Source organism: Drosophila bipectinata, chromosome 2L, assembly GCF_030179905.1.
Source record: "Drosophila bipectinata strain 14024-0381.07 chromosome 2L, DbipHiC1v2, whole genome shotgun sequence".
NCBI lineage: Eukaryota > Metazoa > Arthropoda > Insecta > Diptera > Drosophilidae > Drosophila > Drosophila bipectinata.
This window is the reverse complement of record NC_091736.1, coordinates 12,477,144-12,499,245: the sequence shown is the minus strand read 5'-3', so window position 1 is coordinate 12,499,245 and position 22,102 is coordinate 12,477,144. Positions and strand designations below refer to the sequence as shown.

The window sequence follows — 22,102 nt, the reverse complement described above, 5'->3', positions numbered from 1 at the left end:
ATGGTGGGTGGGTGGTGGTTCGAGGGCGAGGGCGAGGGCCCTGAGCAATGCCCTCTCGCACACAATTCTCATTTGACACCAGCTGGCTTCCCTCTCGCTCGACTGTGCAGCTGTCGACATCTTAACATTCAAAAGCCAACAATGACAACGACGGCTAGGAGTGGGACTCAAGCCACGGCTGCACACAAAAAAAATAAAACCCAAAGTTTTTCAATTTATTTAAATATTAATAAAAGTAATATTCACGAAAAGGATATGAAAATATGGATACTATTTTAAGTTTTTATTTAGTTTATAATATTGTTGTCTTTAATAGGAGACTATTTCAGACATTTTTTTGTATGTGTAAAAGCTAGACTGTGGCAACCTGCTCAAATGTCAGCGGTGCAGTGTCTGAGCTCTGCCGGAATTAGCAAAATGCAGCTACTTGCACGCAATTTTTTCGCAAGCCGAACGGCGCGAGGGACTGAGAATGTGAAGGACTCTCTGGGCGTTGGCTGGAGCAACAGCCTCAAAGTATGCTGTGGAAAAATGCTCGGTAAAAAGAACCCGCGTTGACCATTTGCCAAGTCAAAAGCCAGAGCCAGCCGAGTGATTTTCTACCCGTTTCTTTCCCAAACCCATTCCTTGCGTTTCTGGTCGTCTTGCCTTTAGAAAAAGACTGGATGTGTGTTTAAGCTACGATTTCTGTCTGCCCTAAGACTTTTCTTTTCTCAGCTCTCGGATTGACTTTTTCTTTTTTTTCGATTTTTTTCTTTGGTGATTTTTTTTATTTTGGTTGCTCAATATATTTGCCAGCTGAATAGACGTGCCAAATGTTGAGGCAATAAGTTTTTCAGCCAACAGAGAAATTTATATTACGTTTTAATATGAGTTTGGCAAAATATTTCACGCTTTAACGATGTCACATTGGAAGAGGGGTTTTTAGACAAAAATTTAAATCACTATTCCTAACCAAGTAACTTTCTAGGGTCTCTGCTCTAGGAGCTTAATGTTTTTCTTAAGTACAAAGTGCCAGGCAGTTGTTCCTGGTTTCTTTGACTTTTTCCAGTAAGAATTGTGGTTAAGATAAGCTTTATAAGAAAGGGTTCATAAAAAGAAATAGTCGACTAAGCTATTTTACTTTTTAAGCCATAACTTTTTCTAGTTTTATGTTTTATATAAATCCTTTAGTATGAGTAGTGTCTTTTTTCCATATAACAAAAATAATGCAGTTTGAAACCATTCTCAGTGGGAACTAAGACTAACTTATCATTTTAGACCCCAACACTCTTCGAGAGATATTCTAAGAATACTGCTCGTATGTAGATATCGATTCTGATAATATACCCTTGCTACATTGCCACTTCAACCATATACTTTTTTGATTTTCAAGATTGACTTGTCGCCACATATTTGTCGTGTCGGGAAATCAAAAATGAATGCTTTTAGTGCGAGCACACGTTGTTGCATGTTTCTATTTAAAACAGCCGAAGAGCTTTTCAATATACCAGAGCATGTACACATTACGCTCTATCTTTCTTTACCCCATAGTGCCACCACAGTGCTTATGCCCGCCCCCTTGCACAATGTCAACGTCAAAGTGCAAGTGGCATTATAGCAAAGAAGTCAACAGCATAGAGGAAGCGGGCCTTGAACGGTGGGGGTTGGTGGTGGTGACGGGTGGCCGGTGGGTGGCGGCTAAGTGCGAAGAGGCCAACGAGCCGAGCAGACACACTGTGTAGGAGGCGGGACAAAGGGGCGTGGTAGTGCGCTTTTTTGCCATTAAATGCAATTTTAAAGTCAATTTTAACTGGGAAGTGAATGCAAATAAAGGCTGTCAGCAACAGGACACAGCGATTAGTGAGAGTCCAGGGCCAGCGGGTGTGGTGGCGGGGGCGGTGAAGCGTCAAAGGTTTAAAACTTTCTGTTGGTGTTGTAAAGGAAAAGCAGCAGCAGCATTGACAGGCGTTGATAGAAATCGAATTAGCAACGGCGATTGAAACATTTTCCAACCAAGGCGGGTCGGGACTGCAGGAGAGACTGCAAATTATTACGCATACGCCACGTTGTCAGGAAGGAAGGCATGAAGGTGGAAAGCGTTGGCCTCGGGATAGAGATGGCTGCAGGCAAGAGAGAGAGAGAGAGAGGGAAAGCTGGTGGTGGTGTGCGTGTGTATATTTGTGTGTGGCATCTGCAGTTGCCTTTATGTTTACAGGCAATTAGCATTTTATTGCCGCTCCAAACAAAAGGCAACTGCAGGTGCCCATGCGAATGATGCGAGGACCATGGGGCCCAGCAGAACAGTGCAAACTGAGAGCTGACTATGACGTTGATGGAGGTGGAATCCAAAAGCACTAACGAAAGGTACAGCATGGGGGTGGCAGGTGCTCGGCTGGTCGCACACGAGTTGCTTTTCATTATTTTTCATGTTCGACATGAGCGCAAATTGTCGGCGGCAGACGAGCCTGGGTCCTGGGTGACTGGTAGACTGGCAGTTCGCAGAGTCGGGCTCGATTCTGTGGACTATATTCTGTCAAATTGATTTCGTAAAAAATAATTATTGGGGCCGCCACACAACCACTCACTCATTAGCATACTTTTTATGGGTGGGAAACCAAAAATACTGCAGGGAAATAATTTGTTTATTGAATGCAAAAATATTGAAAACATAACAAATATTTTGTTGGCAATCAAGCTTTGATTTCATGAAAACAATACTTTATTAACCAAACTCAAAACAAGCCATAAAATATCGAATACCCGGCGTGTGCCCTAAATATTTATTTTATTTCCTCACGTGTCATGCATATGGGTAGTTTATATAACACGTTTGTATTAAATGAGACAAATCTCTCAAATTAATTTGAACTCTTATTAACATCTTTTATTAACTAAATGATTATAGATCTTCCAAGCACATGTCTGCTATTAAATTCTCAAAAACACAAACTTTGACAAATAACCAGTTTATTAGAAAGTTCATTGACCACCACCGGCATGTTTTTTTTTTTAATTTAAACAAATCGTTTAATTGTATTTTTTTTGAGTATTATATTTTGTAGTTGACATACTTTTAGTACACTTTTCATTTATTATTATAAAACATTAGAGGAAGATATTTTAAGCTGCTTATCCTCTTGAACGACGATGCTGCTGCTGGACACAATTCAACAAAGAGTTCACATCTTTCAGGTCGATGACTAGGTTGCCGTTTTGGGAATAGAACCCACCGTTGCATCCCTGAGGTGCTGCCAAACAACAGCCCACAATCAGACAGCAAATCAGCAAAAGAAAAACAAAGGCCGGCGAATCCATTCTCAGGCGAACTGTTCGATGCAATCAGCAAAATAAAACTGCCTGGCCAGATCGACTTCCGAGCGAGATTATATGTGATTCAAACGAAATCGGGAGATTCCCAAAGACGAGATTCAGAGCGTAATGCGCAGATAGTATATATAGTATGTGTAGTATCAATTACCGGGCCAGAAACGGGTCCATCATTGCTGCAATCGCAGAGATGTTTCAACTCTAAACTCGTAGCTGGTAGAAATTCCCAAATGCAATTCTTATTATGAGCTTAATATGCTATTAACTAACTACTATTAAAGCCAACTTTTAATATAAACATTATTAAAATATTATCTCTTCGAGCTCCCTGTGTGCTACGCCACTGCCCGTACTAAGCTTGTTATTCTGCTTTAATCTAAACATGAGTCTGAAACCTGTATCTTATATATGGCAATTATAACCTGGGCATCGCCCTAACTCTTGTCGGTCTTAGCCCGATACTTGGAAATTTTCTTTGATAATTTTAGATACTTCCTGGTGCAAAATTTTCTGAAGATTAATTTTCTAAATGCCTAGGGAGGCTAAAGTTGGCTCTAAAGTTGATTATTTTTATTCCAAAACTCATATTATATAAAATATATATTAAAATTTAAATATTATGCAAAATAAACTTCATTTAATGTGGTCCCACTTTATTTCTTTTAAACCCTTGCATAAACAAAATCCCTATATATATGAAAAATGGTAAGATTTATCGTATGAATAAAATAAAACCATCTTGCATACATAATTTTCCGTATTTTTTTTTGGGAAAATTCTTTCATTTTTTTTCTCTCTATCACTGATTTTGCTCCTGGCTGTTTTTGATGCTGCCACGTCTGTTTTTGGTATTCGTGTAGGTTGATTTTTAATTAATGGTGCTTCGTATGCGTTTTGCGTCATGGCCAAAAACTTCCGGCTAACAGAAGGGAGCGAAAGCTGCGGCTACTCTGTTCTGGGCGCGCTTGTGTGCCGGAGACCGAAGGGACAGCATCTGCGTATCCTGGACGGATGCGTGCGTATGTGCGTGTTGTCCACAAGAAACCGTTTGCAAAGGCAAACAAACCAAAGCAAAAAAAGCAAAAAAAAAAAAAAAATGCGCACACCACACACACCAAACAAATTTAATCGATATTTTGCGGAAATCATAAAAAATTATTTATGTATACCCACGCACTCGGCTGCCAGACCATAAAATCCTGACCCATGCGTTGATTATAACATTTAATTGTTATTCTGGTCTTATTAATGATGACTGTACCCACGAGTTTGCGTATATGTGTGTGGGTATCCTTAAAAACTCGGTTCATGTTGTAAATAATTTCATAATTAAATTAAATGGTTGCGAGAAGTTGATGTAGTAGGACATTCTGAGCAATTTGCCATTAGGAGACCAAAGTGAAACTTTCTTGCAGATGAATGGCCTGACATCGAAGACGAATGTCAAAGGACAGAGACAGAATGCGGATAGAGCGAAAGAGAGGGCAAAAAGGAAGTGCTACTTTATAGAGGGAGATGGGCTGACAAGCTAAAGAGACACTTTGCCAAAACAATCAATCAAAATGCCCAGCTTAAAACGCAGTAAATCGGTTCAGTTTTCCAAAGAGCCATTGACATTTATAGCGCGCACAGCCAGTAATGATAAAAATTTATTAAAAAAAATATCTAAAGAAACCAATGAAATGGAATATCTAGATTTAAGATTTTCAGAACAATTAAATTAATTTCTTACTCCAAAAACACACAAACTACGAAAATAAGTATTTTTGCGGCTGTGGGTCTGTAAAACAATTACCATAAGTAATATGCTCTTTAAATATATGGCACATACATATATCCTTTTATGTACATATTAAACTGATTGATTGGCCCCATCGATAAACCACTGTGTAATCCATCGTGGTCGGTAAAATGTACCCGGGGAGTGCCAGAGAAGTTCACTGATTCGCGGGACACTTCGTGGAGCCACAAAGAGAGACAGACCGCAAGTACCACAGAAAGAAGGCGGATTGAAAGTGCGGTAATCGGGTGGGTGGAGTGCCGGGGCATGGCAGCTCATCCTTGGCCAGGACGAGAGCCTGGCCCCGTGACAACGCTGAGCACGCACTCGCAGCAGCTGCGGGCGCCATCAAAAACTTGTGCTTGTGGCGGGGCGTACTTTAATTTCAATTTGTCGCCGACCTCCGCACCACCATCACCTCCGGGCAACGGGGACAGCCCCACCGCCGGAATGAGACTGGCCCAACGGCAATTTATTGTTTTCCACTTTACGCCAGTGTCCCACTAGAGAACTTGTCCCGTCCGCTTGTTATTGTTTTGTTGTGTTTTTTAGTGCCCTGCTCGAATTTGAGATTCTCCCATCGCCATTTCCCGTGAGCTTTAAGCAATTGAGCTACTTGTCAATCGCGGGCACATCCAAAAGAAACAGGACACCAAGTTACAGAGAAAGAAAAACACAACAACATTGGCACATTGAAAGGAGATTATTCTCACAAAATGACGTAGAAACTAGGGTGTTTTTTTAAGTGTATGATGGAATGGGCACCGTTGTTATGACAATGGATCCGGGGGTTTTCACTCACCATGACAGCATTCCGCTTAAAATCCATAAAGTTCTTCACCTCAGCGGCCAATTCTCGGAGCAGGATAATCCCATCCTTGCGTTTCACTTCGATGTCGCTGTCCTTGAAACGCTGCAAATGAATAAAAAAAAGAAATCATCAGATACACAATTCTCAGTACATTTTATTGCAATAAACTATATAACTGATGGGTGATTCCAGAGTACAAAAAAGGGTTCAAGGGTTGTAAAACTTTTGCGTTTTCTTATTGCCCAACATAAAACTCTGATGTACTTCGGGAATGGGAAAGAGAATGGGAATTCGCTGGCTAAGGATGGTTGTTATGGCTTCAGGCTGTTCTTAAATTGATATTAAATTGATTTTAGTACATCTTATTAATTTAATTAGGTTTTCATTAGCTACACAGAGAGAAAGAGAAAAATGAGTTAGAGAGCTCGAATCAGACTCTTAAAATACCTAAAGTCCTTTGAACTTGCAACACTGGGGATATAAGTATAATTAAATTTCACATACCAATGCACTATCCACCGCGTCCCACACACATACGCCTCTCACTCCAATTGGCAGGATCCTGCCGCAAACTGAAGAGGGACACGCACACATTCTAGTTTCAGATTGAAGCAGTCGAGACACGCATTTAGTGGCCAAGTTAATGGCTTCAGCATTTTGTTTTGATTTCAGCCCGCCCACCCACTCACTCAAAGCACACTGCCACACTTACGAGGATGCCACACTTTCGTCCTTATAATGGGTTTTCCATTGAACGTGTTGTCATTTGTTTTAATGGAAAATTCTGATGAGTTTTCGTTCTGTTCGTCTCTGTTTTTTTTTGCCCCTGATGAATTCCACAACCCATAATCATCGACATCAGAGGCAAATGCATTTTATGACTTTTTCATGCATTCGAGTGCCACAAATTAGCAATTTGGAAATTAAGTTATTTGGGGGTGTGGCCGTGTCCCATTTCAAATTGTCACTCTTCAAAGCAACTGTCAGTTAAATTATATTTCTGCCCGTCGCATTTGTTATCATCAACGTCATTGCAACGAAAGGAAAAAGAGGTGTCAGTGTGGGCCTGGGGAGGTGGGTAGCTAGGGACTGGCAGCAGCACAGAGGGCGTGCGTGTGTCTCCAGCGAATTAATTAGAAAACTTTTCTTAACTGATCCGGTGCCAGAAGGACCAGCAGTCGGAAAACAGAGGAGTCCTCAAAGCAGCTTGGGCAGAAAAGAATATGCTGCTCAGCTAGGAATATGCACATAAATACATTTATACGATTTGTTAGGGTGGTTCTCCTAATGCTTAGAAACGTTTTAAAAAAATGTAGAATTGTCTCTTTATAAGCCTGAAAATATTATCTTAAATTGGTTAGAAAATGACTTTCAAAAATACTACTCATACGTAGTGTTGTCATAGGAACTTCTTATGTTCCAACGCCATAGATTAATGATATTTTTCTAATATTTAATATTTAAATTGGTAATAATATTTATAAGTTTTCCTAATGAATGGCTGGGATCTGGAGCACGGTTCGTATGAGTGATTTTCTCAACAAAATTAATAAATTACGCATACGCAGTGGTGTCAAAAAATAAAAATTAAATTTTTATAGACAACTGGTATACTTGATCCGTTGTCCAAAGATTAACGTTTAAAGTTAATATTATTGTACATTATAGCCATTTGTTGGTAAAACTTTACAGGGCGTATACGTAATATTTAGCCAAAAATGAACAAATCCTATTTTTGACAATAAAATTCATATAGAACCACCCTAATGTTCATATATACATACAAAAGGATATAAATACGTATTTGTGTGGGTACGTTCACCAGAGACACTGCAAATATTTGTGGCTTGAGCCAAAACCTAACCATGTACTCTCCGTGTGCTTGGTCTTGGCATTGTGAATATGTGTGCTGTCGTAGAACTAAAACTGTAAGGAGAAAACTCTTTGAGGCATTCATTAGTTGGCTAAAGAAAATGTCACCCACACAAGTTGAATGAGAAAAAAATGAGAGTTTCCCCCACTTTTGCTCCACATCACCCTTTGTCTGTCATGGTTGTAGTACCATTGAGCATTATAAATTTTACACGAGGATTTCGAAACCTCTGAAATCTTGTCTTCTGGCTGCGCACGACTCACACATAGCTCTATTCGACTTTGGAAGACTTAAACGATGGCATTGGATGGACATTTGCTAAATGGCTACTTGGCGATTGGCTTTTTGAGAGAAAGTAGGACCCCCAAAAATGGATATTTTTTTGTGGTTTTTCAGAGATTTAAAGATTATCGACACGCTGTAATTGATGACTTAAAAGACAAATCGATTCAGAAGTTGGGAACTACAATTTTAAAAGTTTTCTAAATAGTATGGCTTGCTGCCTTAGATGTTGTAATTCTTTTGGCAATTAAAACCCACTAATTAACAAAAAAAATATTGCAAATCACTAAATGTAATACAAAAGACGATGGTAATTAAAAAGATGTTGAGCAACAAGCCGCATTGTAGTAGAATCACAAAAAAAAAAACTATATTCTGTATATACATGGAGGAATCTTGCCACGGCTAGGTGGCAGTCTCTGCGGTGGCCTCGCCCACAAAAACCTCACACAGCTTTTATGCGATGGCAACATTTTATAAAGCAATTTCAACGAGAGAAGCATCGAAATGCAATGCACGCCTGAAAGATGCACGCGTGTGTGTATGTGTGTGGGTGTGGGTGGGTGAGAGTGTCCTGCAGGGGGGACTGTGGGTGGTGTAAAAACTATATACAATATGTATACAATATGGGTAGCACTCGAAGCTAAGAGCGAGAGGCACAGCGGCCATAGAAAGTTTTTCATTTTGCGGTTGACTCTGGAATTCGAAAATGTTGCGCAAGGCGGAGTCCTGCACTCCCGTTCGTCCACCCTTTTCACCCTCCCCCCACCCGGGGTGGGGTGCGTATGCAGCTGGCACAAAACTTTAAGTGGAGCAAGGACATCCGAGGGGGGGTCGGTCATGGGGCAGTGCTGGAAGAGAGTGGAAATAAGGAGCATTCCTGAGCTTTGGCTTCTGCTCCCGTTGAATTCTTGCGCAAGTTAAGAAGCTTACGCATCCAGGAGCAAGATTCAACAGCAGCTCCATCCACCTCCACCTGTACACTAAACAAAAACTAGCATAAGATTCATTTTATAAATCCAAACCATATTTTATCAAACAAATACAGGCTTATTCTTGAACTACTTGTGTTCTTCTAAAACTAAATTTTTAACTTAATTTCTTTTAAAATTTCAGTGTAATGCTTTACATAACTGGGAGTCCCGACTTCCTCTTGTATAAATGATTATGCACCAAAGTGCCCTGGCAAGTTGGGAAACCAGAGCCAGTCTCTACCATGGTCTTGTCTGGAAATGCGCTAATTAGATTTTAATGAAGATGTCGCCGGCATCCCTTTACTTGTGTTCCCCTCCCAACCTAATAGTTGGCTTCTCATCTGGAAAAGGAGTATCCGTGTCTCGCATCAAGGCACATGTTAAACTTTCAGTTATTTTTACAGATTTTCTTCCCAGTTTCATAGGGTTTTGGATTGCTATGAGTAGCATAATAATATGATAGATAGATAGACCTACATCGCATATCCTGTGACAACCTTTTACCAGTTAAGACCCCAACATTTGTTCAACTAAATATTTAATTTACCCTATACTTTCATTAAGTATAATACCCAAAAAGCCCAGAGCTCCTCACTTAACATTTGTTTGCCGGCAGCTGTATGTCATACTCGCATTTTCGCCACCAAACGACAACGACAGACCCAAATGTTTGCATAGACAAGCACTGTCTATATGCATACATTTATAAGGCTCGGCGTATATAAGCTTATATGTATTAAGCAGATATGCAGGGCTCTGTGGGTCTCTGCAGCAGGGTAATGCATTTGGGACCCCACAAAAGCCAGCGTAGTAGCCCCATAAAGGAGTTGAGTCTCCCTTAGCCTTTGGGGAGACCGCACCGCTCTCATACCGAGGCCCTCAAGTGCGTCGCCGAGTCGTCGCCTTGATTTACGATTAGTCTCTTTGCAGTCCGCAGCACTGTTCGCCACACACTTAGTTAGCCAAACACACAAAACCAACTCGATCTGTCTACTCCAAACTTCACGCCCCAGCTTTCTCTATGTTCAGTCCTCCACCCACTGACCGCTTGGTGCCTTACAAGGCCTTTGTATTTTCCACTAAATTCAGGAGCGTGGGAGGAGCCCACATTTACGTGTATAGGAGACTGTTCTCAGCTTTGCTATTTATAATGAAAACTTTAAATTTGGAAAATATTAAAGCTAACGACAGCACGTTTGGCTGGCGAAAAGTATTATATAGCTCATTATTTTAGAATACGTGCAAAATGAGAAAATGTCCTTTTTTTGGTCAAAAAAAAAATATACAAAAGAGTATAGGTTTTCACAATTTTCACAAACTACAGTTTAGATCTTCCACATTTAAATTATTCAATTAATTTTCAAAGATTTAACAAAGTATCTCTCAAGTAAGCTGTGCTCTTAAGTAAGCTTGCTGGTTAGTTGATAGGCCCTAGAGTGACTGTACCTTGTTGGAGGTTTCATCTGACTGAACAACATATTTCACAGCTTAGGTAGATACTTTCAGCTTTTTTTTTTGTAGTAGCTAGTCAACGCTAAACGCCAACGGCACACGGAAAATAAAATAAATGAATATGCGCCACGCAGAGGCATTCCACACACACTTTCTCACCTAACCCCGAGACCCTGGCACCCCCTCGGCACCTCATTCGTGGCAGCCATTTAATCTTCAGGTTGTTTTTGTTGTCCTGCGACGCCTTTCGCATAACTGAACGTGTACGCTGCATTTGTTTTTTATTTTATTATGCTACTTTAAAATGCCAAGCGAACAACGGAGAAAGCAGCTAAGCAAAACATAAAAGAAATGGAAAGAAAGACGCGACGGATAAACGAGGGCGGCGAGTAAGGATATGGACCGCACCCACAAACATTGTCCGCTTTCCTTGTTTTTTTAATTTTTTTAAGGACAAAATTCAATGGAAGTACAAAAAAGGAGACCAACAATAAGATGACATTGAAGATGAATAATTCTATTAAAATATCCGAGCTGACATGCCAATATTTCAAATACTGTAATAACCATTTTGTTTATGTTATTAATTTTCAATAGACTTTAAACAATTAAAACAATATTTGCTCAACACCTTGGAGTTTACTCTTTTATTTTGTCGTGTCAATAATTTTAAAATACATACAATTTATTAGCTTTTGCTGTTAACAATAGAGTCGATGGCTGAGTATTAAAACGAAAGGCGTTAACAGGAGAGAGGGGTAGCTCACCCAACCACGAATACAACACACAAACAAACAGACTGAAGGACAGATAAACTTTCCCATACACAAAATGGCATGACATAATGTTTGTAATGCACATACAAATGTAGATACATACAGGCACACATATGTGTGTGTATTAACGCATATGTATACATATGTATATGAAAACGCACACAGGACAATTTCAGCCGTTCGCTTTTCTGCCGTTTTCCCAACGCACCACGTCGCGTATACTTGATATTTAATTCAATCTGGGCGTAGGTTTTCATTTCCTTTTTTTTTCTGCCGTTGTTCAGTACAGTGTCGTATGCTTTAAATTAACACAAACAAACATTGTCAGCGACAGCAGCACCCACCGACAAAAACAACAACAACAACAACAACAAGAAAAACAAAAACCCAACAGCAAGTAAGAACAGAGCAACAGCAACAAGGCACTTGACAATTACAGACTCAATGACAGTCACAGCCAGCAAATTTATTTGCATTTTAGCTGCCTTTCTGGCAGCCGACTTCGCACCCATTCCACTCAAAACACTAGCCTTCTTTTCCCATTCTCTTATACTATGTCCTTTGTAATACCGCTGATATTTATACACTCCTTTAAATTATAGCTATTACTAAAGATTATTTTTTTTTTTTTTTGCTTGAATTCATTATACTTCCATTACTAGTAACTAAATATAGGAAATCCTTAAGTTTTATAGAAATTCCTAAATGCAGAGGTTAGCTCTTAATGCACCTTGTTAGATTTCATAGTTGGACTTACAGGATTTAACCTGTACTTTCAAAAAATCCATCTTTTTTAAGCTTAATCCTTTACAAATTATTTAAATTCTTAAAGAGTGTACAAATTTAAGATATAAGTAGATACCAGTCGTACCACATAAGAAAGTCCCTATAAATGCCCTCACACATAATCATACTCTCACAATAATAGCAGCCCAGTAACTCATGTACGTCTGATTAAACGCGAAAATAAGCGACTGGCCAGGGTCTGGGGAGGAGGAGTACCAACGTGCCATCCCTGGAATCCGCCAACATCCGCCACAGACCACGCAGTCAACCAAAGCCAAACACAGCCATGCTTATTAACATAGATAGCACCCAGTCACATACTTACGTATAAAGTATAAGCCCGACTAACTTCCACCCACACCGCCCAGCTTACAAAGGGGGTCCGGGCCCCCTCAATTAGCCTTATTTGTGTTTAAATTGCATTAGGGACAGGCGGCAGTAGCAGACAACAAAAGCGCCAAATAAGAACGTCAAAGAAAAACACGAAAAATTGACGCATTCGTTGGTTAAGCTCCGGCTAAGCCCAGCCATTCGGAGCATTTATCGATACATTTTTTCTTATCGATAAAGTTCAAATAAGTGCTCTAAGAGCTTAACTGTATTTGTTACGACTAAACCATGGCGGAGCAGGTCGAGCGAAGCCATTAGGCAATGCGATTTGTAGACCCACATATCAGGATTATCTGATACATATGGTATGGCCTATGGCCCACTAATATGGATGTGCGTGCCAAGTCTGGCCATATGCCGGTCACATTTACTTACATTTTTGATTTCGTTCATTTTCGTAAATTGACGTCCAAACTCCCATAGGTCGACACCGAACTTCAAGGCCCAGTTGCGAACCCTGCAATAAAAAAAGAGTTTTAATATAAATGAATAAATGATTGCAATTGCAGAAACTTTAATAAGAATGTTTAATGGATAGCTCGTTACACATTCCTCAACATGTGGCTGATTAAAAATCAATTTGAATAAATTTTAAATTACGCATAAATTATTTCAGTTTAATTACGTATGCGCATACAAATCTTTCATTAAGCAATAAATTTGTGGCCTCCGAGTGCACATAATAATTATCTTTATTATTATTATAAAACGAATCTCTTTGAAAATATTTGCCAAGTTTCGCGAAGAAAGGAAGCCAAAATCAACAAGCTCCAGAGTCCAGCTCACACAGCAGGAAAACTCATTACGAGACAAAGGGGGGAGACTCCTAAGAGAAACTCCCAAGACCAACAAGCAAGCAACTATTGTAAAAACATTTTCCAAACATTTATAATCTAAACGCGAGAGTCGAAAGCAAAACAAAGCCAACACAACGAGAGCTCATAAAATCGTTCCAGGGGCGGAGTGCCAACAGGAAATTCCAAATAAAGTACAAAAACACAGAATTGGAGACCAGAGTCAAGTCAGTAAAGCCAGAAGCCAGAAAGTTGATACAAAAAAAAAAGGAAAAATATTAAAAATAAAGTAAGAACGAACCAACCAACCAACACACCCGAAAAGCCAAGTAAAGTTGAGCCACTGTAAAGACCATGCAAAATAATGCCCCCAAAAATATTTGCACAATTTTATGGCATTATCTGCAATATCAATACGCGCTGCCAGAGTGCCGATGGGAGTGGGTTGTTGGTAGGTAGGTGGAAAGAAACCCAAAGCTCTGCCAGCAGTAACCGCACCAACGTTGCGTATACGCAATGTTGATTATGTTGAGCCGGCGGCGAGCAAAACGAGCGAGAGAAACAACAACAGACAAGGACCAAAAGGACGAGAATGAGGAAGAGGACCGAGCTTCCCTATCTAGATACAAAATAAGCGCATGTTTATACGCTATGGGCCACAATGGGCGGCACCGATACGTAGATCGGGGCTGGAGGGGCCAGTGAAGACGGCAGATTGCCGGCGAGGAAGTGCAACTGCAGTCAAGCAGCTACAGACAAAGTTTTATGGCTTGGGCGATGGCAAAAATGAATTTAAATTATATGAAAATTGTATTATGAACGGATGCTCCGTCGAGGAAAGCCCGCATTCTCTACCCCTCGGTCTTGCAAAAGCGTAAACAATGAAGCAAAATAAAGTGGCCAACAAAGTGATTGAAATTGGATAATACTTGGAAGTCTGGCCTACAACAATGGGCAGGGCACTTAAAAGCCATCAACTCATAGGTGATTGTATTGTTCTTTAAATATAAAAAAATTGAAAGCTTGAAAGTAAAACAAAATTCCGTTTGGAGTTTACCGAAAAAAATATGTCAGCTATGGCATTAAGATAATGTGAATAATCCAGAAGCAGATACAACTGCCACATACATCATATAAGAATGCTTGTATGTATATGAGGAATAGAACAATGCATAAGCGTAAACCCAAAAGTAAAAGCATCTAGGAAAAACATTGAAATCTGGCTCAAAGCAGCAAAAGGCTTGAAAGGCCTTCAACATCATCTCCTTGGGCCACAGTAGAATGGATTTTTGCCTGCTTCTTTGGAATCTTCCTTGCCGGTGGCCAGTAAAATAAAAACTAACATTTTGTTTAGCTTGGTTGTTTTTTTTCCTCTTTTTTGTTTCCTATTTGGCCAGAAACTTGACAATGGCTTAAGCCATATACACGTCTATGTGAGTGGGTGGGTGGTTAGGTAGGAATGAGGCTGAGAGTGCTCAGGTGTATTCGTAATGACTTTCTATTCTGCCTCAGCATTTTGAGCACGAACGAACCACGTATGTCATGCTCAAGTACCATATACATACACCTAGAGCCATCGAACTAGTTTCGTTTCATTGCCTTTTTTCACCGTTGCTCCCATTGGCCGTTTCTTGTTTGGCTTTGACGCTTTTCACTTTTCTTGCTGGCCTGCTCAGGTGAAAATAGGCTGAGAGTCTGGCTGGCTGATGGTAATAGTAGCTGAGAGTAGGTCGATGGGCTCTTGCCAGTTTTGCTTCTTTGCAATTGAAATCAATTTCCCTTCGACGTTGCCAGCAAACTTGAATGCATCTTAACAAGAATACAGTCTTTTTTTTTTTTGCAACGAAATATCCTTGAGGACAGCATATCCATTTAGGTGACGAAATCCATCAGGGTATAGCGAAAAAAAAACGAACCTAGGATTTAATATTTAAGGCAGTCTAACAAAATACTCGGGAAAGGCTGATCTCAATTGTTGCAAATTAGTTTGTCGTGTTGCATGATATCCATTATCCACTTGTATTCAGAATGGGGAGTGAAAAATAAAAACCAAAATAATACGCTAGACGTTGCACTGCTGTCACTTCAGTTTATGCTCCGTTTCGAATGCCGCTTAATGCACTTTCACTGTTTTTTGTAATAAGTACTTAGCTGGGGCTCGACTGGCTCCCTTTTGGTTGTTGGTTTTGTGTTTTTTATTCATTTAAGCTGGCATGGCTGTAATTAGATCTTTCTCACTTACCCGGAAAGGCACCTACATCGCTTAATGTCAGTTGTAATCAGCACTTAGTCTGCATTAAACTCTATTATAGACTTTCTGACTTTAAATCTGACTCGTATAATTATACAATTTTATAGTTTATCCATCGTTCATTTGCAGGACAGTTCCGAAAATAAATCATGTAACATCCTCGAGGAAACCAGCTGTCCCCCATTTTTCGGGCCTTAAACTTTCTGGCCGTGGCACGTGACCCACACTCCCAATCAGTCAAGGCAGCATTCTTGGACCCAGAGTTGCACGAGAATCCTGTCAATGCAACGGCCAGGACTGAGGCAGCAAAGGGATGCTTAAGCAAACGAAGCATGAATTAAAATGAGGATGGTGGCCACTGCAACTGAAAATGAGGCAATTGAAGGGGCACGTAGAACACGAGGAGGCACTGGAACTGGCTATAAGGACTGCCTAAGAAAACCCCGTTGAATCCATGAAGGCCAGGAAAAGAGAAAAGCTTTCGTCTTCAGCTACAATAAAGAACGAGATTTGGGTCAGTTACATGAAAAGCAATGGGCTCAGTACCAAAGCGTATAACCATTTCCCCAACTGCTTCCAGAAACTGAAGCCCGAAACAGGACCAACTTCATCATCATCAACATCATCCCTGGCCAAATCATAATCGTCAAAGCTGAGCCCTCAAGGCTTCTCTCACAGTTCGTCTTGTCGTCACCCGGACTGGGGGGTTTTCCGCCTGCCAGCAAAAGTTGAAATAAATTTAATTGAATTTCTGCAGTGACATAAAGCAAATGGCAACATGGAAGCAAGACAGCAACACGACCAAAAGAACTCAATGCGGCAGCGGCAGAGGCAGGGGCAGCGAAAGCAAAAGTTTGTTTTATAAATTAATAAAATTCATTGTATGCATATGCTACAAGACATAAAAATTTGAAAATGGACAAATAAAGGCAACAGACTAAGGAGTAATACTTTTAAAATTGTGAATGCTAAGGTCATTTCTATAAGCACTTATGATACGATTATCCTCTCCTAATAATGACTGTTTCTCTGAAACTATAACTTTAGGGATTATTTAATGGCTACATCCATTAAGGTCTTTAATCTAATACATAAACCTTAATCAAGCTTAGTTGCTAAAAGTGGGAAAAGAAATTCTATTAACGAAACTACCTAAGCTTCAACAAATAACTAACTAAATTCCCACATAAAAACCGTATGCCAAAACTAATTTCAATAAATAAAAGTGACATTAGATACAAGAGGAGAACAACAAAAAATCACTTAGTGGCTCGGTTCCGGTTCCCGACCCCGCTTTTTTCCTTGCCAACCCCAGCCCACACCGGCCAAACATTTCCAACAGACGCCACTTTCCCTTGCCTGCAAATGGCAGTTGGTTTTTGGGTTAATTAGCCAAGTGAGCGCTGCGGTTACGTGTGTTTCCTATGCCCCCACCACCTAGCCGCCCCTCTGCCTACAGGTTCCGAGTCGCCGTTAAAGCTAATTGCAAAATCCTATTATGTATCCATTAGATACGCATACTCTGTGTGTCAACGTCGAAATAGACAGGCACAAAAATATCTTTTCGCCACATCAAAGGCCCCAACCCACGTGGTTCAAAACCCCTGTTTGATATTTTAATTGTAGAATATGTGCTTCGTAGCAAGTCCTCTCCAAAACCTCGTCATGTTGTTTTTTAAAATTCTATAACAATTTTGTGATTCAGAGAATAGTTCTACAAATCGTTTAAGGTATTCCTTTCAAGAAGCGAATAATTATTACCAAAGTTATGACCTTCACTGTGGCCAATATTGGGCATCCATTCATTTTCCTCTCTTTTGAAGAGGACACCCCAGAAAATTTGCCAAAAAATCTAAAAAATATTTTGTTTACAGGTTTTGATGCAGATTAAGAGAGAATCGATCTACAAATCGTTTAAGGTACTTCGCTTATGAATCGGATGATTTTTACCAAAGTTATGCCCTTCACTGTGGCCGATATTGGGCATCCATGCATTTTCCACTATTTTGAAGGGGACCCCCAGAAAATTTTTCAAAAAATCTAAAAAATATTTTGTTCCTAGGTTTTGATGCAGATTAACAGAGAATCGATCTACAAATCGTTTAAGGTACACCGCTTAAGAATCGGATGATTTTTGGCAAAGTTATGCCCCTCACTGTGGCCGATACTCGGCATCCACGCGTTTTCCACTTTTTTGAAGGGGACCCACCAGAAATTTTAACAAAAAAACTAAAAAATTATTTGTTTCTAGATTTTGATGCAGATTAACAGAGAATCGATCTACAACTCGTTTAAGGTACTCCGCTTATGAATCGGATGATTTTTACCAAAGTTATGCACTTTACTGTGGCCGATATTGGGCATCCAAGCATTTTCCACTATTTTGAAGGGGACCCCCAGAAAATTTTTCAAAAAACCTAAAAAATCTTTTGTTCCTAGTTTTTGATGCAGATTAAAAGAAAATGGAAATACAAATCGTTTGAGATACTCCGCTTAAGAATCGGATGGTTTTTGGCAAAGTTATGCCCTTCACTGTGGCCGATATTGGGCATCCACTTTTTTGAAGGGGACCCCCCAGAAAATTTGACAAAAAATCTAAAAAATATTTCGTTCCTAGGTTTTGATTCAGATTAAAAGAGATCTACAAGTCGTTTAAGGAGAGAAAATTGCTTAAGAATCTGATGAGTATTGTGAATTATTCAGGCAATATTTCACCGCAATTTGTTAACCCACTTATTCGAAATAAGACAAAACTTGAAAAATTGATCAAAAATGAAATAGTTATAATTTCCAGAAGCACTTATCGTTTAGCAGGAAATGAAATAAAATGTTGATGCAACATGGAGCCTGGGGACTTGTGGAAACATTCCGAACAGAATAAACAAATTTACAATTAATTTCCTGTTGAAGGAAATTGCCAACATGTTTGGCAAATGCATAATTGAGAATTTAGGTGTTGGATGTGGGGTGCCTGATGCGGAATGATGAATTAAACTTACTCATTGTGTGGTATATCCTCGTCCGGATCTCCTACAGCACCAAATATGTGCATTTTGAATATTAGCACGCCCAGCACAATGGCCACAAAGCAACTCCAGTGTTTGCGTTCCATTTTTGTTTATTTTACCCGTTCGTGTGCGTATTTATTTGGGTCAATTTGTTTTGGATAGTTCACAATTCACTAGTTTGAGGTTTCCTCCACTTTAGATTGGTTTTTAGTTGCAATTGCCAAAAATGTCGAATTATTTGTTTCCCGCGTCCTTGCCACGTTCTATAAAACCACACACAAATATTTCCAGCTAATACATATATCTATACTCGATTTCAATTTATTTTATTTCGTTAGGATATGTTTGATTTTTTTTTAATAGATTTGTATTATTATTTTTGATTGCGATGACTTTTTCATATACTGGATGTGAATTTTTCACACGCTGACATTTTATATTGCCAAATGTTTTTATTGTTTTCATCAGGTGTGTTCAACATTGTTACAAATCAATAAAGTCGGTTTTTTTCCGATGAGAAATTTTCATGGGTTTTAATTGCACAGGTAGTTTGATATGTGGGCTTTTTGGATGCAAAATTGAGGATTTGTCTGGAAGTAAAGATGGTGATATATTTAATTGAATGACATGCTTATAAATTTTAATACTAACATCATATAAGAATAATACCTTCTACCTAGAAGAGTTGCTGTAGTCTAAATACCTGTACTGTACAATATTTTTGAATATACATATATTCTTATTATAGCTTAGATAAATAAACCACATAAACTCCTTAAATTATGTGGTAAGCCTAGTTATCCTTTTATCACCCAACTATTAGTTTCAGGTTGCATACAGCTAAAAGTTACTACTTAAAAAAAGATTAAAAGCTTTTAAAACTCTAAAAAAATCTAACCAGATAAACCCATTTCAAAATAAAAGAAAACTTTCTGCCAACCTGGTATGCTCCTTGTGGCTTAGCAATAATTTTGTTTGATAGAAACATCTGTAGTACAGAAAAATAATTTATAATCGGGTTGGAAATAGTTTTCGTTTCAACTCTCAAACAGAGCAGTTCCCACGCATGTGGTCGCTCTGGTGGGGCAATGGGCAGTGTTCCGGGCTTCACATGAATTTGACCTAGAAATGCGCTTCCACCCGCCACCGCCACTCCGACCTTACTCACACACACATCGATGCAGTAGCATAACTCACATGTACATGGGCAGAACTTCGGGATGCTTTCGAGCTCGAACTCGAACTCGAATCCGTTTTTGTGGGACATGCGCAGTCGGGGTAGGCGGCTTTACTCATTCACTCCGAATCCTTTTTGACACAGAATGGTGTATGTGTGAGTGTTTTTTTTTTTTTTGTATGGGCATGCCGCCCCCTAAAACAGCACATAGTCTTACAGACTACCCAGCATGCGAATGGTCCTGCAAGTTCCCAAGGATATCGCGAAATTATTTTCATTATATATGGTGGAAGCATTCGCCTTCTCTGGCCTGACAGCCGCATCTGCATAAAATAAAGACAATTTGTTGCGGCCAATACGCACTCACAGACATACATAAATAAATGTATGCTTGATTCCTCTTTGCGTACATATAACTAAGTACCCGTCGTATACAGGGCCAGTGGATGCAACCGGATTTTATACGCTTCTCTGGCTCCCCTGCCTTTTATTCCTCTTCTGGCTCGACATCAAAAAGTTTGACAGAAATGGAACGGCAGCCCCACACTTGCAACACAGAACACGGAAGATGAATCCGATGGAAGGCGTCGACATTACTTCATGCCACATATAAATTTATCTTTAACCGCATATTGAAACTGTTTTTTATCCTGTGCAAAGTTATTTGAGGTATTTAAGTTTCATATGCTTTTTAATTTAATTGGTTTATTTTTCAGTCAAATATGCACATATAAACTGAATAAATCTGCCATGAAAATATTTAATTAGCTGTAAAATTTATGTTTTATTTCAGAATAGTCAAACATCCTTATTATTATTAATAAAAATAACCTAAAGATCTCAGACACCATCTTACCAATATCTAAAAAGTCATTAGTTGGTAACTATTTATTGAAAATAAAATATCAACAAAGAAATATATAAAATTATCATTCAATTCATTTATTATCTATACAAAAAACTGAAAAGTTTTTGGATTCAATGGCAATTGAATTCTTAATATCAGAAGCTAAGTTGAAAATATTTCATTAAAATGGGTACCACCGGTAAAAACTTTTTGCAATAAGCTGGCAAAAAGCACATTTTTCATTCACGATTACACACCATCGAAAGGGTATTGAGTGGAAAAGAAAGCAGCTAAAATAATAGTGATAATAAAAATAAAAGTATGTGCAACATGGCGTATACGCAACGTTAGCGCCAGGCAACGTCAAACGAACGAAACGAAACCATTGTTAAAAAGTGAAAGTTTATAGTTGGCGCACGTTCATAAAGTTTTGCGTGTTATACAAAAGATTTATTATATCGCACATATCGCTAGCTCCTGCCGTTCTTTTTTCCATTTCCCCATCCTGCGCAAAGGCCCGCGTCCGCCTTGATTTTTGCCTCACATTTTGTTTTTTTTTTTTCTTCACTCCTCTCTGTTTTGTTTGCTTTGGCTTTTTATGTTTGGCCTGGCTTTTTGATTTTTGCCTGGCTTACAACAGCAGCAGCCCATAAGTCCCAGAGTCCCAGAAGGCAGCTAAAAAGCAATATGGCCTTGGGAGTTTTCATAATGGAATTAATGTGCCTGTGAAAATTTCAATAGGCAGCGGACGAAACTTTTTTTACAGCCAAAGACGGATGGGTCTGTGTGGCTATATGGAATTTTGATAAGTTATAAATGGGAATTGGGTTTTATAAGCAGGTTATATGATAGGTTTTTTGAATATTTATGGTCTAATTTATATGGAATATTTTATATAAAATGTTTATGATAATTTTCAGTATAAAGAATATTAGGGTTTCAAGCTTTGTAAACATTAGCCAGGTCCATTAAAAGCTATCAGATATTTTTCCGTGAATAATTAATGTTAAACTTGATGAAGGCAACTAAGAACTTGCTAAGGAAGCAACATTTAAAATTCACACAAAATTTTGAATAAAGTACAATAACTATCTTTGCAACTAGTAAGACAGTTATCCAATTTATATATTTAAAGGGTTCAAGCCACAAATTACTATTTAGAATTAAATCCATCAGAGAAACGGCCTAAACAGGTACTATTAGCCTGGTTTTTATGCTCCTATTAACATGAATATAGAGCTTAAATAGGAGCTGGCTTGCAGGAATCTAGGGAACTGGAGAAGGGGTGGCCAGGCCAAAGGTTACGAGGTATTGGTCAAGCCTTGAGATTTTACGCAGCTGCGTAAGCTGCGTGGCTATAGTACACGTACACGATAAACCGTTATTATGTGCTATATACACGTGTTCGTGTATGGGTTTTGCGGGAGCGTGCGTAGTAGTAAATAGTAAAACGGCATAGCATACTTTTTTGGGCGCGCAAACAAATCGCACGCACACAACCGCAGCAGCCATTACCACTCACAAGTATTGCAAAAATAAACGGTATATGCGCGTAATTGAAGGATTGCCTTTATTTATGAGAGTTGTGTGAT

General features: G+C 39.2%; 2 protein-coding genes across 2 annotated transcripts in view; both read right to left on the bottom strand.

Moving 5' to 3' along the window:
* stol (voltage-dependent calcium channel subunit stolid) overlaps positions 1-22,102 on the bottom strand; it is a 32,866-nt gene that overhangs the window by 9,956 nt on the left and 808 nt on the right. Inside the window, exons 2-4 of the mRNA XM_017241586.3 lie at positions 18,478-19,076; positions 12,809-12,890; positions 5,892-6,002 (exon numbers count right to left, since the gene is read on the bottom strand). Coding sequence (XP_017097075.2) covers positions 5,892-6,002; positions 12,809-12,890; positions 18,478-18,590 — 306 coding nt within the window. The 5' untranslated portion in view covers positions 18,591-19,076. The remainder of the gene's footprint in view (positions 1-5,891; positions 6,003-12,808; positions 12,891-18,477; positions 19,077-22,102) is intronic.
* On the bottom strand, positions 3,009-3,345 carry LOC108125405 (uncharacterized). Its single transcript, XM_043212512.2, has one exon. It carries the CDS (start codon positions 3,295-3,297, stop codon positions 3,112-3,114), a length of 186 nt encoding a protein of 61 aa, XP_043068447.1. The 5' UTR covers positions 3,298-3,345; the 3' UTR covers positions 3,009-3,111.

What these genes read in the sequence shown, in the direction of transcription:
- LOC108125405 (XM_043212512.2), bottom strand. Translation starts at nt 3,297, where the DNA reads ATGGATTCGCCGGCCTTTGTTTTTCTTTTGCTGATTTGCTGTCTGATT.